The sequence below is a fragment of the Balearica regulorum genome, chromosome 12 (assembly GCF_011004875.1).
Source record: "Balearica regulorum gibbericeps isolate bBalReg1 chromosome 12, bBalReg1.pri, whole genome shotgun sequence".
NCBI classification, from domain to species: domain Eukaryota; kingdom Metazoa; phylum Chordata; class Aves; order Gruiformes; family Gruidae; genus Balearica; species Balearica regulorum.
Genome location: NC_046195.1, coordinates 22123441 through 22139439, shown reverse-complemented (window position 1 = coordinate 22139439; position 15999 = coordinate 22123441). Strand labels below are relative to the sequence as shown.

Genomic DNA, 15999 nt, shown 5'->3' with positions numbered 1-15999 from the left:
GGAGGCTGCACCGCCGGCTGCGCCCACGCGGTGGCGACCCAGGCCGTGGAACCGCCGCTGCTCCGCCTAATGAGTCCCAGAAACTAATTACGACAGATCCGCGCTGCGGAACTCCGGGGGCCGGTTCACACCGCAGGAACCCCGCGGGCAGCGCCGAGATGGGCAACGCGCAGCCCCCCCCGGGTGCATCCCCCTCCCCCCTCCCCATAGCCGCAGCCCTGCTGCGCAGCGGTGCAAGGAGCATCCCCCCCCCCCGGTCTCGGCCCCCGCAGGACCGCGGTGCAAGGTCGTGTGTCCCCCGGCCAGCCCCGGTGCGCCGGGCGTCTGCCCCCCCCCGGAGCCCCCCAGGACCCGGGTGCAAGGTGTACCCCCCCCCCCCCCCCCGCCGCCGGCCCCGGTCCCAGCCCGCCGAGATGTCGCGCTAGGTTAAATCCTGAGCTGAAAACAGGTATTTAGGGCTAATAGGTGTGCGAGCACCTCCACACCCGCTCTCAGAGCTCATTAATGTAATACTTTCATGTGTGAAACGAGCATATAAATGGGCACTAATGAGCTCCCGGCTGCGGCGCGGAGGAGGAACGGGGACCGGGGACCGGGGACCGAGGACCGGGACCTTCGCAGGGGAGCCGGGGGGGGGCAGCGCTGAGCCGAGCCCCGGAGCGGCCGTCGGGGCCGTGCGAGCCCCTCCCGCGGCGTGCCCGGAGGGGGGACCCCCCCCCCCCCCCCCCGGACAGCCCCACGGACCAGGCGGCTTCTTAAAGTCGGTTTTTATTAAAGAACCAAAGTCACGTACAGAGGGGTCTCTCCCCAGAGCGGGCGAGCGTTGTTCTGCCTCCGGAGTCGCGGACCGCCCGTTAAAGTGCTGTTACATCCATAGATTTCCAAAGGGGTGGTGAGGGAGGGGGGGGCACGGGGGGGGGGATATGAATATACATCATAAATAAATAAAAATCCAACAAATACTGTACCAAGAGAATCACAGTACATTTATATCCATTGCACATAGCCACTTTTGTTTCCAGTCTGGACAAGGGTTGAAGAAGCGGACACACAGGGAGGGAGGGGGAGAGGCGGAGCCGGGGGCTCCGGGGGGGGCGCGGGGGGGTGGGGGGGGGCCGGCTCCCCCTCCGGCCGGCCCGGGGCCGCTCCCCGCCGTATTGCCAGTCCGAGGAAAGCCGGGCTCCGAGTCCTCTATGTACAAGTGTCTCCTCGTGGAAATGGCTTGTGTGGGCTCTGCCCGCATGGCTTCGGGGGAAGGGGGAGTCCGGAGGGGGGGGGGGGGCTCACTGGGGCAGCAGCGGCGGCTTGAAGGAGCAGTTCCCCGTGCAGTGCCGCGGGGTCAGCATTTTGCAGGAGAAGTGATGGAGCGCGTCGTGGGCCTCTGCAAAGCGACGGAACCGTCATCCCCGGCTCCCCCAGAGCTCCCCACGCGGGGAAGGGAGAGGGGGGGATGTCGCCCCCCCCCCCTTAGACGTCTGTGCCCCCCCCCCCCCGCCCCCCCCCCGCCCCGGTACCTTTCAACTTCTGCTGGATGGCGTAGCGCGCTTTCCTCTCCTGGTCCAGCTCGTTGCACAGCGTATCTGGGATGGGGGGAGAGCATCACAACGCGCCGGGGGGGACACGGACACCCCCCCAGAGCGCGGCCGCCCCGTCGGGGATGCGCTGGGCCGAGGGGCATCGCGCTCGTCCGCAGAGCGGGATGGGGGGAGGGATGCGCACAAAGTCGGGCATTGCTTCCCAGGTAATTTTACGCCTCGGTTTATTAATTTAGCCCGAGTGGAAATTGCTGCGAGAGGGAAGGTTCGTTCGCTCCCGTGTAATGATGCCTCGCAGCCGTTTGCGGGGCGGCTCGCGATCTCCAGGGTAAGCAGAGTCCACGAAAGGATATCGATTAAAAAAAAAAAAAAAAAAAGGGGAGAGAGACAAAAAGGAGATAAAAGTAATAACTGCCGGATGGCCGGCCGGGCCGTACCTCGGACGATCTGCAGCTGCTGCACCATCTCCTCCCGGTACGCCAGCTCCCGCTTCATCTGGTCCTGGAAGTTATCTGCGGGGGCAGGGGCTCAGCACCGCTCCCCGGCGCAGGGTGCGCTCCCCGGCCGGGGCAGGGCGCGGGATCGCCGGTACCTTTCAGGCTCTGGAAGTCCCTCTCCAGCTTTTTCCTCAGCTCCATTTGCTCCAGGACCAGTTTTTGCAACTCGTCTGTTTAAAAATACACGGCGGGGTTGAGGGGAGCCCGCACTTTTCCATATGGAGGCGGCTCAGCGCGGCGCTAATCGCATTACGTTACATTAATCACAGGAGTTAATCACTCCTGCGGAAAACACAAATACCTCGAGCCGCGGGGACAAGGCCGGGGGGTCCCGCCAGCCCCCCCCCCTCCCTCCCCTCCCCTCCCCAGCGGGGCGCCGACCCCCGCAGCCCCCCGCCTCACCTCGGGCCAAATTTTCGATGTCTTTTTCCACCAGCTGCGTCCCGGGGACATCCATGCCGAGGCCGTCCTCTCCTGCGGGGGGGGGGAGAGGAGAGCAGGGGGCCGTCAGCCCCGCCGAGGGGGGCTCCGCCGACCGCGCATCGCCCCCGCGTAGGGGCCGCGCATCGCCCCCGCGTAGGGGCCGCGGCGGAGCGCGGGCCGGCGCTTACCTCTGTCGGTATTTACAGGGCTGGGATGCGAGACATTCCTTTGGTCCTGATAGGATTTTCTGGTCTCTAAATCCTCTGCCGCGGAGTGATTGTCTTCTTTATCTTGCTCTTAAAGATAATAAACCGATTTTCAACCATAAGCAATGAAAGTATGGTCCTGATATATCCTTAATTACATAATTACGGACAAAGCCCTCGTTAAAACCTTCTTAGCGGACACCCTAATCGCTTTGCTGTTGGAAAGTAGCTTGCTGGCAGGAGCTTTGCCCCGCCGGCCGACCGCGGCATCCCCGGGCCCGGGGCGGGGGGGGGTGGGGGGCGGCCGGCCCCGTCCCCCGTCCGGAAACCGTTTACATTCGCTTTTCTCCCGAAAGCCCCCAAACGAAAGCGGCGGCCCGGGAGCCCCCCCGGGGCTGAACACCCGGCGGGGGCGACGCCCGGGGCCGCACCCCCGATGCGCACCGGCCTCCCGCCCCCCCCCGGCCCGATTTACCCTTAGCCTCGGGGGTGCACAGGTACGCGGCCGGGGCTCCCAGGGAGGCGGCGGGTTTCAGCGGCTGCAGGTGCTCCCCCCTGTCCGGCGCGTACACCTACAAAAGAGCGAGTCAGGGCGGCGGGGGGGGGGGGCCCGGGCCCGGCCCCGCGGGGACCCCCCGAGGGCAGAGCTCTCCCCGCCGGCCCCGCACCTCGTAGGCGCCCCTGCTGCTGCTCCGCTCGGGGCTGCCGTCGGGCGGCTGGCCGCCCTCCTCCGCCGCCGGCTCGCTCGCCTTCTCCTCGGGCCCGTCGGCCCCGGCGGGCGGCGGCGGCGGCGGCTCCTCGGTACCGGCCAGCAGCCGGGGCGGCGGCGGCTCCCGTTCCTCGGGGAGGGCGGCGGCGGCTGCGGCGTCGTCCTCCTCGTCCTCCGGGAAGCGGTTGGACTCCACGTCCACCTCGGGCTCCTCGGCCGTGTCCCCCCCGGGGGAGAGCGAGCGGTAGCTGGAGCTGCCCTCGCTGAGGAAGTCCGGGGAGAGGTAGCCGGGGCCGCGGGGGGCCGCGCCGCCGTACGCCTCCCGGGTGCCGTAGAGCTTGGCGATGCTCTCGGCGTCCTTCACCACCGGGCGGAAGGCGGAGAGGTAGCTGCCCTTCCTGGGCAGGGGCAGCGGGGGGAGCAGCGCCTCGTCCCCGGAGCGCTCCTCCTCGCCCGCCGCCCGCGACAGCGCGCTGGGGCAGCGCTCGCCCTCCGCCCCGGCGCCCTCCTGGGGGGTAGCGCTGCTCCTCCCGCTGCCCGACGGCTCCGAGCCCTCCAGCTCGCCGTGCCGGCCCGACAAGCCCGGCGGTTCGGCCGCCGCCGCCGCCGCCGCCGCCGCCGCCGCCACCACCACGGCCGTGGCCGCCGCCTTGGCCTGGCTCTGCGCCGGGTAGGGCGGCACGGGCAGGCTGCCGGCGGCCGGCCAGAAGACGGGGAAGGAGGGGTAGACGCCGGTGTCCTTGGCGGCGCCGGGCTGGTGGGGCGGCTGGGCCGGTTGGTGCGGGTGGGGGTGCGGAGGCCCCCAAAACATGCCGGGGGGCAGCGCGCCGCCCTTGCCCGCCTCGCCGCCGCCCGCGCCGCCCAGCGCGTCCTCCTGCTTCTTGGGGCAGAGTCCGAAAGCGGCGGCGGGGAAGCCGTAGGGGTGGGGGAAGAGCGGCGGCGGCAGCTTCTGCAGCATCCCGAAGCCCTTGCTGGGCACCGGGATCACCGGGTAGCTGCGCACCGCGCCCGCCCCGCCGTGCGCTCCCGCCGCCCCGCCGTGCGCCGCCGGCAGCCCCAGCGCCCCGCGTTCGCCCGCCGGCTCCTGCCCGCTGCAGCGCAGGCTCTTGTGCGCCGGGGCCAGCTCGGGGCCGGCGGGCGGCGGCGGGTGCAACGCGGCCTTGGCGGCCGGGGAGCCGGCGCCGGGCCCGCCGGCGGCCGCCCCTTGCAGGGAGAAGGTCCGCTTGCGGGTGCCGCCGTTGAACATGGCCTTGACATCCTCCCAGGCGTGCGACAGCTCCTCCGTGGCCGTCTTGTCGCTGAGCTTGAGGTGACGGCGCCAGGAGTTGAAGTTGGCGGCATCGGGCTGGGTGTACTTGGAGTCCGGGGTGCGGTGGGAGTGGAAGATGAACTTGTTGGGGGAGAAGTACATGCTGCAGTAGCTGCACTTGATGCACTTGGCGCGGGAGCTGTTGTAGCGGGCCGGGATGAAGCTGCCCCGGGAGCCCCAGGCGCACTCGTGCACCACGTCGAAGGCGAAGTTCTCGGGCAGCTTGGGCGGCTTGTGCTCGCCCAGGAAGGACTTGCAGAGCCGCTCCGCCTCCCGCTTGGTGATCATGCCGCAGCGGCGGGAGGAGATGGGCATGGCCCCGGCCCGCCGCAGGATCTCCAGCTGCACCGGCGTGCACTGCACGCAGGTGATGCCCAGGGCCACCCGCCGGTTGTGGATCTCATTGTAGCTGTAGTTCTTGAGCAGCGTGTTGGAGATTTGCGCCAGGCACAGCCGCTCCTGCCCGTCGATGACCAGGGACACGATGGGCACGCCGTACAGAGAGGTCTCACCCACTTGGTTGGGCTTGAGGGTATTGGAGCCCTGGTACGGCTGCAGCTCTTGCTTTGAATTTGGGGAGGAGCTTGCATCTCTCCCATTTCCCATCTGACTGGCGATCGCCTCCATTCCCCCCCAAAACGCCCCTGCAAAACAAAATCGGGGAAAAGCGCGGGTTAGAAGCGCTCCCGGGGCCCCGCCGCTGCCGCCCGCCGCCGCTGCCGCCGCCGCGCCCGGCCCGCCGCTCCCGGAGCCCCGCTCCCCGGCCCGGCTGGGCCCTGCTCGGCGCTGCCGGTCTCGGCCCGGAGCTCCCCCCCCCCCGGGGCGCTGCCGCAGGAGCCTCCCCACCGCGGACAGGCCGGCCGGAGAGGTCTGGCGGGGCCGTAGCGCATCCCCCGCGCCGCGGCCGCCGGTACCGAGCCCCGCCGCATCCGCCGCCGGGCGCGGAGCCGCAGCCGGGCGGCCCCGGGAGCCCGGCGGCAGCGGCCGCCCGGGGCAAGGGCGTCCCGGTGGGGAGCACCCTCCTCGCCCCGGGGCCCCGGGAGGTGCCGCGTCCTTTCCCTTTGTGCCGGCTCGCCGAGCCGTGCCGGGCCGTCCGTTGCGGCGAGCCCCGGGCAGGCTCCAACGAAACGCGCCGGAGGATGCGACCGGCGCGTCCCGCAGGCGGCGGGGCCGGGGCGGGGGGGCCGGGCGGGGGGGGGGGGGGCGAGCCCCGGGCCGGGCCGGCCGGGCCGAAACTTGCCGCTCGGTGCCCGCTGGCGGGCGGAGCGAGGCGGCGGGCGCGGCTGGCCGGGAGCCCCTTTGTCGTGTCTCCGGCAGGCGATTAGGAGCGGGCGGATTAGGGGCCGGGGCGGGCAGGACCCCGCAGCACGTAGCAGCAGAAGGGCAGCAGCGAGCCAGGCAAATTGGCTTAGCGGGGAGGGCTCACGGCGGTAAGCCGCTTCCGTGGTAATTACACAAAATAACGGGGAGCGTCTCCCGAAAACGCGCCCCGACACTCCCCCCCCCCCCATCCCCTCCATCGGCCGCCCGCTCCCACTTACCGCTCCGCGGAGCCCGGCTGGACGTGCAGGCTCTCCTCGGGGCTAGGGGCCGCAGCCCGGCGCCGGGGCCGCCATCAGCCGGGGGGGCCCGTCCCCACCGAGCTCTTTACCGCGGGCAGCCGCCGGGGCGCGGGGCGGGCGGGCAGCGACGCGCCCTTCACCGACGCCTCGGGGCCGCCGCCCGCCCCGCCGCCGCCGCCGCGTCCGCCCGGGCGAGATGCAACAAGAGCGAGTGACCAGCCGCGCCACCGAGGGAGGATCCGGATCCGTACTTGGAGACGCTGCACATTGATCCGGTGACAGCTAAAATAACGGGAAGACACACCCACTTAGCACCAGCATATTTACATTAACTGCCTCCGGGACCCCGCGGCCGTCAATCACCGATGCGCTCCAGTCAATCACGGCGCGGCTTTAAGGCACGGCGGAACGGGGAGGGGGGGTGGGGGGGCGTGGGGGGCCGCCACCGAGCGGGGACCCGCCCGGGCTGCCCGAGGTAAGAGCGGGGATCAGCCCCGGGCCGCACCTGCGCGGGGCTCCGCGCCGCTCCGCGCCTCTCCGCGCACGCCCCCCCTCCCCGCCCCGGCCCCCACTTCCCGTGGTGCGGGCATCCCCGGGGGGAAGCAATGCTCGTTGAAAGTTCGCGTGGGGAGCGGGCGGCAACGAAAAGAGGACCCCGGGGGAGGTGGCGGAGGGACCCCATCGAAATCGGGGATGCGCTGCTATCGCGCATCCCTCCCCCTCCCCGGGATGCGCGCTCGGCCGGCGGGGCGCGGGTGCGGGAGCGGCACCGGCGGTGAGGGGGGGACATCGGGGCGGCAACGAAATCGCCGGGAGGCGAGGGCGCGGGAGGGCACGCCCGTGTTTTTTCGTTCCCCACGGGAGCCCACTCCACGCCGGCAGGACCGGCGGCCACCGGAGCGCGGGGGCCCTCCCGATCCGATGGCCGCCGGTCCTACCGGCGTGGCGGGGGCCCGTAGCCGCGTCCCTGCCCTGGTTGGGTTCCCGCATGCAGCGCTCGTCACGGCCACGTTAATTAAACTGTAATTAATCATCGCGTCCGGCCGCGATCGGCGCAATTACACTGATCAAACAGAAGTTAATAACGGCGCGGATCGCCCCCAGCTATCACTTTTGTGTGCCCCCCCCCCCCCCCTTCCTCGCCATCACCAGCGGCGCCGGGAGGATGCGGCGGAGCCGGCGCGGAGCGAAACGCAGGTGCGGAGCCACCCATCGCCCCCGCGCTCCCCGCGCCGCCGCGGTTGAACCAGCCCCGGTTCACGCTCCCACGCGGGACGACGGCCACGGCTCCCCCCCCCCCAGGACGTCCCGTCGTGGGGGACGCGGACCGGGTGCTGCCGGCCGGGCCTTGCGGCGCGGCCTTCCCGCAATGATCGCAACCCGAGCCGGTAATTATTCTTCGCCTTTTAATTATTTATCCTGCCACCCGCCATCCTCCGGCTAGGCGGACGCAGGAGCGCGGCGAGACCCGCCCGCGCTGGGCCGAGCCCCGCTGCCCCTCTCGCCGCCGGGTTTCGGGTGATCCCGCGCCGTTAAATACCCGCAGTGGCTGCGGAACCGTCTGCGAGGCCACGCCGGGCTACGAGGCACCGGGAGCGAACGGCAACGCGAACCGAGCCGGTACCCCCCTTCCCGGGGCCGCTCCTGCGGCGACACGTCGGGGGGGGGTGGTGTGAAAGGGGGGGGGGGGGCTCCGGGAGGATGCGGCTCTGCCCCGGCCCCCTCCGCCTTGTCCTTGCCCGGGCCGTGCGGCTGCCCCGGTGCCCGCAGAGCTCCTTCGGAGCCCGGAGCGGCGGCGCTGGCCCGCGGCTCGCCCCGACGGCGGGGCGGCAACCGGGAGCCCCGAGGTGGGGACCCGCTCCGGCCCCCGCCGCTCCGGCCCCCGCCGCTCCGGCCGCTCTCCCCGCCGGCGCCCCGCTCCTCGCAGCCGACGTATCTTTTAACAGTTGAATTGACTGCAGTTTTTGTCAGTTAATTAGGTTTAATTTACATAATTAGTACAGTATAAAGAGTATTGGGGATAATCAGGAGGTACGTCTCGCTTACTGTGTAAACACGGATTCGGAATTAAAAATCAGATGTAATTAAGGCGTGTGCGCGCGGCTTTTAATTGTAATGAATTTCTAATTAACGCTCAACGATCGCCGCACGCGAGAGCCGGGACGTTCGCGGGCTCCACCGCCGCCCCGGGCGCCCCCCCGGGGGCCGTCGAGTGGGGTCGGGGTGCGCGGCCGCGGAAGGGGCGCGGAGGGGCGCGGAGGAGACCCCCGGCCGCCGGGGAGGCAGCGGGCAGGGCAGGGCGGTGCGCCCCGACGGGACCCCCCCCAGCGGGGCCCCCCCCCACCTCCGGGCCGGTGCCGCTGGCAGGCGAGGCCGGCGGATAATTTAGGTTAAAACTTAGGAAGCCGTGTCACGGGTGTATAAATAAATAATCACGCGGGGACGGCGGCGAAAGGCCCCTCTCTCCTGGAGGGCTGTGCCGAGATTGCCACATAAATCACGGCGGTCTAATTCAGTGGAAGTTTAATAAACGCCTCCTATTGGAAATGAATGTTCCCCATTTAACAGTTGTATCAGCACCATATAAAACCATGACCCCAATAAATTTAATTTTAGAGGCCGATCAATCCGGGCTTCTCTCTATCGATCCGCAGCGGCTCTGCGCCTTTACAGCCTCTTCCGCGGCCCTTCCCGGGGAGGCGGGGGGGAAGGAGCGTTTCGATTAGACTCTTTATTAGGAAAAGATTGCTCCGAGAGGCCTGAAAATTAAACGGTGACATTTTAATTACTGGACATTGACAAAGGGAGCGGGCGGCGGCTCTCTGCAGGCCGGGCACACTCCGCCTGACCCGGCGTGTTGAGCACCCGCGGAGGGCGGGCAGGGACGGGCAGGGCCGGGCAGGGACAGGCAGGGACGGGCAGGGACGGGCAGCGACACGACGAGGAGGGGGGGAGGATCGGGACCCCCCCGGGGCTCCTGCCGTGCGAACCCCCGGGACCCCTTGCAAGTGCCCTGGCTGTGCATGTGTGTCCCCCACCCTGCTACAGCCCCTCTGTGCACCCCGGCTCTCCCACCGTGCACCCCCCCCGCCCCATCTGTGCACCCCAGCTCTCCGGCCATGCACCCCCCCTCCCCTATGCACCCTGGCTCTCCCGCCATGTCCCCCCCTTCTGTGCACTCCGGCAGTCCCACTGTGCCCCGCAGTGCACCCTCGGTCCCCCAAAACATGCCCTGGCCCTCCCCAACATGCACCCACTTGATGTGCCTCAGGTCCCCCCCACTGTCCAGCCCCCCCCAGCTGCTGTCACCTCCTTGTCCCCTGACCCCCTACCCCCCCCGGCAGTGCTGCCCCTCACCTTTCCGGCCACCCAAGCCCTCCCCGCACCGTCCCTGCCAGCTCTAAATCTGCCTAATTTCCCTCGGCCGGAGCGGCTGCGGGGCGGCAGGGCTGCAGAGGAACGCAACGTGCACGATCGATAGACATGGCTTTATTGATTAGGTTAAACCAGCGCCTTCCCGGAGATGGAGCGGGATGAGCCGAGGGCAGCAATTAACTCTGCCTTCGCCCTGCCAGGCCGTGCCATGCTGCCAACAGCCGGGCACCGCGGCCCTCCAGGACGGAGCTGCACTCACCTGCGCACGGGGCCCGGCTGGCAGCTCTGTCTCAGCTGCAGAGAAGTTTTTCCTCCTCCTGCCTGTAAAAGCCCCAGACATCCATTTGCCATTAAACATCTCCCGGGCTGACCGGCTACTTATAAACCTTGAACTTTCACTGCAGGACTCGGCAGCGAGAGCAGCCGCAGTGGGGTACCGGCGAAACAGCAGCCACTCCAGTAGCCGGTAAGGCTTAATCTATAAATCCTGTCCTTAGTGCACACTTGTAGTTTATGGCCATACCCTTTACTGAAGGTAAAGCAGCCCCGGGTCAGCACAGCTCCTCGGCAGCCGCACCGCAGCGCTCCCGCTGCAGCTTCCCGCAGGGAAAGGCACAGACCTCTGAGCTTTGCTTTTCTTAAAGCACCACCTTCATTTTATTCTATGTGACCACAATACTTGAATATAGTTAGAGATTTTTGAGAGGTTGTTTTTTTTTTTTTCCCCATTAACCTTTCCCAGACCAGGCCAGGCAGCAGTACTGGTGAGCTGGGGTGAGCAGGATGAGACCAGCAAGTTCAGGGGACAGTCTCCACATCCCTCCGGATTTGTACCCCACGGTGCCTGTGAGCCCCCCCAGCCTGAGGGATCCCCCAGGGAAGGTTGAAGACAAGTTATCCTAAAATACCTGCTGTAGCTCAGGCCATCACTGTCATGCAATGGGCCCTGGCTCCCCCTCCCCGCTGGAGACCCCCCTCTGCCCCCCAGGACCTGGCTCCTACCACAGGGTCATGGTGCCCACCGAGCTGTAGCACTGGGGGCTGCCCCAGGACAGCAGTGGGGCAGGAACTGGGCTGCGTGGGGCAGGAGTCACCCACAGGTAACCTCACATGGCTGAAGAGGGTCTCCTGAGCCCCCTCCCGAGGGGCTGAGAGGCCAGAGCTGGTGCTTCTGCAGCTCTCAAAGCGCTGGGGTCACCTGTCAGGTGTATAACTCAGCCCCACCGGTGTGCTGAGCCCTGCGCGGGTCGGCTCCTGGCAGCTGAGCGAGGACGGGTCTCCCGCGGGTGGTGGTGGGTCTCTTACGTGTTTATCTCTGCCGGTTGCACGTCTTAATGGGAGCAGGAGGAAGAGCCTCTGCACAAAGATGCTTTGTTCCCAAGAGGCTGAGCAGCCTCCAAGTCCTTCGCAGGGAGCAGCGCGGGGGCCGCCTGCTTCAAACCCCAGCGAAGGCGAAGGATTTGCGGCTCCCGTTCACTGCCCGAAGAGGCCGAGGGTGTTTCCGTGTGCCCTGGACCCCTGCGCTGCGGGGAGCAGTGCAGCAGCCACCGACGGCTCCTCTCTGCACTGAACGGAGCACTGGCTTGGGGCATCTCAGCTCTTGCAGCCCCCTGACCTGCCTCCTCCCTCCTCTTCCTCGCCAGCTGAGGCTGCAGGCTCCCTGGGGGGGTCCCAGGTGTATTTCCCATGGGGCTGTCCTGCCCAGAGGCAGCGCCAGGCAGAGGGAACACGGCTGGAGCCAGAAAGCCGAGCGAGCCGTGTGTCTGTCCCGCCAGCATTGCCCCCTCCCCACCCGCAGCCAGAGTCCCTCTGTCACCGACAGCGGTTTCTGCCACGGGCTCCCAGAGCCTTTGCGCTCCGTCAGGGGATTTTGCTCCCTGCAAGATTAGGGATTTTTTTTTTTTTTTTTCCAGCTAAGACCCAAATTCCCAGGTTTTACTTCAGAGGTTGCCCACATGCTCCCTGCATCAGAGAGGCAGAGGGTCCCTCCGGTCCGTCCCTTTTCCATTGATGCCTCCAGGTAAACTTTCCCTGCAGGACCACAAAGCTCCGCGAGACAGGAAAACACATACACCACTCCCAGAGTCAATCCTCCGGTTTGCTTATGCTCTCGGATGTCAAAGGGATCAGCTGAAGCTCCGAAAAGCTGTTTCTACTGATTGCTCAGTTATTAATGTTAGCCCATCGCCGGCCGCTGCCGTCCCTGCTCGACAGATGCCCAGGGAGAGGGACGGGTCGGGGAGCCCTCGCAGCCCCAGCCCGCCGCAATCCCTCGTTTCTGGTTTCTTTGCCAGATGTATGAGTGTGGACAGACACACACACACACACACACACACACACACACAGAGCTTTTCAGGCTGTTACTCGGAAAACAAAGACTGACGCTTTGCCTTTGGAAAGCTGACAGCAGGATGTATTTGGCTATGGGATACAAGAAAGAAAATATTTTCCAATTCTGTGCTGCATTTAAGGGCTCGTCTCACAGGATGAGCTCGGCCTGGCAAGGATCACAGGCAGGGAAAAGCGGAAAACATCGGAAGTTTTGGTACAGATGGGACATACCCAGTTTTTCCCAGAGCCCTGCATACACATTCCCATAGGAGACTGGGTCTATCGGTACCACCATGACAGAGGTTACAGGGAGAGGAGACAGAGACTGGTGTGGGGCTGCTGGTGGAGTCCCTAAATGAACTGGTAGGGCGAGGAGTGGGACTGGGGGAGGATGGGGGGGGTCACTCAGTGCATCTGTAGCATCCACTGCGGAATGAACGTGTTCGTTATGCACCCTCACCACGCCATCTTCTGAGCAGGACTCAGCTGTAGGGTAGAATATCACTGCATTTTCTGCAAGCTTTTTAGCTGAGAAATGCCCTGATTCAGATTCCAAAAAGTTGCGGCAGGAAGGAGGAGAGGGACAACGTCCCCAGGCAGCCCGGGCTCCAGCGCACCTCCTGCCTGCACGGAGAGCAGCACTGCTGAGCCCCTCCGCAGCACCCAGTGCTTCCAGCCCTGCCTGGCAGCTGGGAAAATCTCCCTGCCCGTTCGTTTCCCATCCCCGGGGTGGGTTTTGGGGCCAGGATGACGTTACGCACAAGGCTGGAGGCAGAGCCCGAGGCTGGGCTCGCAGCGGCACGTTTCACGTGTCTTGGCCATCTCAAAGTCACCTCTGCGCACACACAGGATTTCCTAAGCCCAAACGCAGCACGGCAGCACAGCAGCCCCGCTTCATCATGCTGCTCACAGCGCTGCGCCCCAGGGGATCCCTTCAGCCGGGTTTGGGGGGACCCTGCACCGCATCGGGGTGCCCCACGCCAGGCTCACCCCAGCTCCCGCTGCCCTGCATGGCACAGACAGGGACGGCACGCACTCGCCGCAGGGAGAGGAGCCCTACCGGGGACCTGCTTGCCATGGGTGGGGGTACCCAGTGCAGCTAAACCTGCCCAACCCTGGCCCAATTTATTGCCTCCCCCTCTTCCTCTTACTGTTGCCCCTTGGTGCTGATGGGTGGTGGTGGGAACTGGGCAGAATTGCTTGAATTGGGCTCTGTGGGCACCAGGGGTTTGCACACACACGCGTGCAAAGCAGGGCCAGGTCGTGGGTTGGAAGGGGAGAGGAAGGTGCTGTGTGTGGGGACCCCAGTAGCCCCCATGCAGGAACGCAGACTGGGCTGTGGGGCCCAGACCTCCCATGGGGATCCACCACGTCCACGGTAGTTTGGGGTGACCCCACCTCAGTGCCGCTCGACACTCGGGGCGGCAGCAAGGCTGGCCGTGCTGAAGCCAGGTTTTCCCCAACCTGCCCGCTCCGCTCTCCATCCAGCCATAATCCCCCCCCCAAAACGGCGTTAACGTGGGGCAGGGTGGAAGCGGTGCCGCCGAGCAGACCCCCAGCCGCTCGTCCTCCTCCCATCCCCCAGCTGCACCGAATTCAAGGACTTGGGGAAGGAAAGATGACAGAGGCCCCAAACCTCCCCCATGATTGCTGGATTGATTAAGTATACTGATGAAGACAGCAAGGTTAATACGCATGCCAGTGAATTATAACACTGTCAGCCCGTTAGCCGGGAGATTTTTCACGTTTCCATCAGCTGGCATCCCGCACAGATTTTCAGGGTGACGTCTTCCCCTCCCGACCTCCCTGCCAGGGAAAGCGAGAGGAAAAGCCTTGGTTTTACTGACTTTTTAACTAAATCCGAGGGAGAGACTTTTTATCCAGAGAAAGCTAATGCAAACTGTTAGAGATAAATAAATGGAAGAGCTGCCTATAGTCTGGTTGGCGCACAGGGAAGAAATTTGTCTCACTTTAGAAAAAGGACCTGAAGGTACGGGGCCGTTGACTCATTCATTGTACTGTTATCTGCCAGGGAGGTTGTGACATCAGAGCAATTAAGACAAACTTTAGTCTATAAGTTCATGCCTGCAACCTCTATACTTCAAAAGAAGACAAACGATCCCTCCAAGGAAGGAAACAAAGTCTTTTCCAGGCTGCTTCCAAACTAACATTTCGGATTTGCAGTGCTTCAGGAGGAATTTTTCACCACATGGGGTTTTTTAAGCTGCTGGTATATAATAAACTACCTGAGCTTTTTTTTTTTTTTTTAGCAAAAGTTTATTTCTAATGCAAAAACAAGCAAACAAAAGCCCCAACCTCCTTCCTTGCCCACGTCACATCAGTGCTCAATTCGTTAACCTAAAACTCAGCCCCATCTTTCATGGTCCTCCTCTCTTCTGTGCTTTTTTAATAAGCATCTTAACACAAGGACTGATTAAATGTGTGTCAGTCTGTTGTGAAAACGCACACAGGAGTAAGAAACAGAAAGACATCGCAATTGTTCTTTCCTTTTTGGTAACAGCAAACCTGGGAGCCTTTGCTTGACCCAGCTGCACCCATCGTGCAGCGACTCCGATGCAAGAAAATAAGAGATCACGGTAGAGCTGAGAAAGGCAAGACGCTTCCACGCAAGCCATGAACTGCTGTGACAATAAGTAGAACCCTGCAGCCTGCTCTCTGGCCACGAGGGCACGTGGCACAGCACGGCTTGAGCCCCTCTGCGCAAGCTCTCTTCCCCCGCAAGCTCATGGGACGCTGTGCAAGCCCGTGCCGTGGCCCTCAGCCTCCTCATGCGGCACGGGCAGAACCTCACGCCCTCTGTGCTGCTGCTGTCCGCAAACTCCCCGTGCCCACGGCCGCTCTCCCTTCTCGGCCCATCTCGGCCGTGCGTGGTGCTGGGGCTGCCAGCTCTGGTGCTCACCCAGCAGCACCTCCGCTCCCTGGTTAGGAAAGCGCTGCTCTCTTTCACCTCACCTCTTTCCACCTCAGCAAAACCCTTCTGCACTTACGGACCAGCCTGCGGTGCCTGAGCAGTTGCAGGGTGCTCTTTGCACACACCAGCGTGTTGCTTTTTTGCTTGGCCCCCCCCAAAAACCCGAGCCACAGCAGCAAGCACCCCGGAGCAGAAAGGCACCGCCGGTCATTTGATAGTGTGATGCTCATCTACCTGACATGCTTTTACTCTGGAAGGGCAATCCCTCGCCTCCTCGCAGGATGGGCAAGCCCAGATACTTCTTTTTTTGTTTGTTCGTTTGCTTGCTTTTGCTTTACATTTAAAACCAGTATTTTGCGGATGTCTGCACTCAAAGACAGCCAACAACTCCTTACGAAATCCTCTGAACACTCAGCATGTCATTTGTACAATAGCAAAAGACTAACAGTTAAAAAATACTCTGGAGCCAGGAAATATACAATACATTCAATAAAAAAAAATATAGATATAAAATACTTGCTTTAAGGCTGTGTACAGTTTAACTGGAGATAATCTGAGGACATTAAATTGCTCAGCAACAAAAGAAATGTGGGAAGAAAATTCCTTAATGTGGTGATGAGGAAAAGGCAGCAACAAATATCCTGAAAGATTCTGTTGATGCTTCTAGAAAATATTTTTAGTAAAATATGATCCAGATAGACTGAGAGTCCGAAGCGCGGGGCTGGTGCTGCTAGGCCAGGGTGAGCTGTTGTCTTGCGCTGTGCTGTGAGCCAGTCCAGCTCACTGCGGTCCTTGGGTCGATCGCCGCTCCTCGAGCATCCTGCACACCCACATGGACACCACTTCTGCATTCCCATCGTTGTACTGCACGATGAATGGGTGGCCCTGGAAAGCAGGACAGGCAGAGTTAGCCAAGATAAACACAACCCTTCCTGTGAAAACCCAAAAGGGTTTGTTTTTATAAAAAAATTTGGAAAAAATACATCGGAACGTCCTGTGGTTACAATCATAAATGTGCAATAAAGCAGTGATTCAAACCAGTGAACTTCCTCTTGGATCCATGTTACCCACATACACTGTTCGTACGGAGAAGGGAGGGCTGCGGGAACCCAGGCTCCTT

General features: G+C 63.9%; 2 protein-coding genes across 3 annotated transcripts in view; both read right to left on the bottom strand.

Annotated features, from left to right (window-relative positions):
* Positions 1-1063: 1063 nt before the first annotated feature.
* Positions 1064-6506, bottom strand: SKOR1 (SKI family transcriptional corepressor 1). The gene is made up of 9 exons (XM_075764123.1): positions 6221-6506; positions 3330-5323; positions 3137-3233; positions 2644-2751; positions 2435-2506; positions 2128-2202; positions 1973-2047; positions 1515-1580; positions 1064-1381 (listed from the first exon to the last, which is right to left on the bottom strand). The coding sequence occupies exons 2-9, from the start codon at positions 5304-5306 to the stop codon at positions 1284-1286; spliced, it is 2568 nt and encodes an 855-aa protein (XP_075620238.1). The 5' UTR covers positions 5307-5323; positions 6221-6506; the 3' UTR covers positions 1064-1283.
* Positions 6507-14199: 7693 nt separating this feature from the next.
* MAP2K5 (mitogen-activated protein kinase kinase 5) overlaps positions 14200-15999 on the bottom strand; it is a 139241-nt gene continuing 137441 nt past the window's right edge. For both annotated transcript variants that reach the window (XM_075764126.1, XM_075764127.1), the window contains one exon: positions 14200-15764. In XM_075764126.1, the coding sequence (XP_075620241.1) occupies positions 15660-15764 (105 nt within the window). In that variant the 3' untranslated portion in view covers positions 14200-15659. The remainder of the gene's footprint in view (positions 15765-15999) is intronic.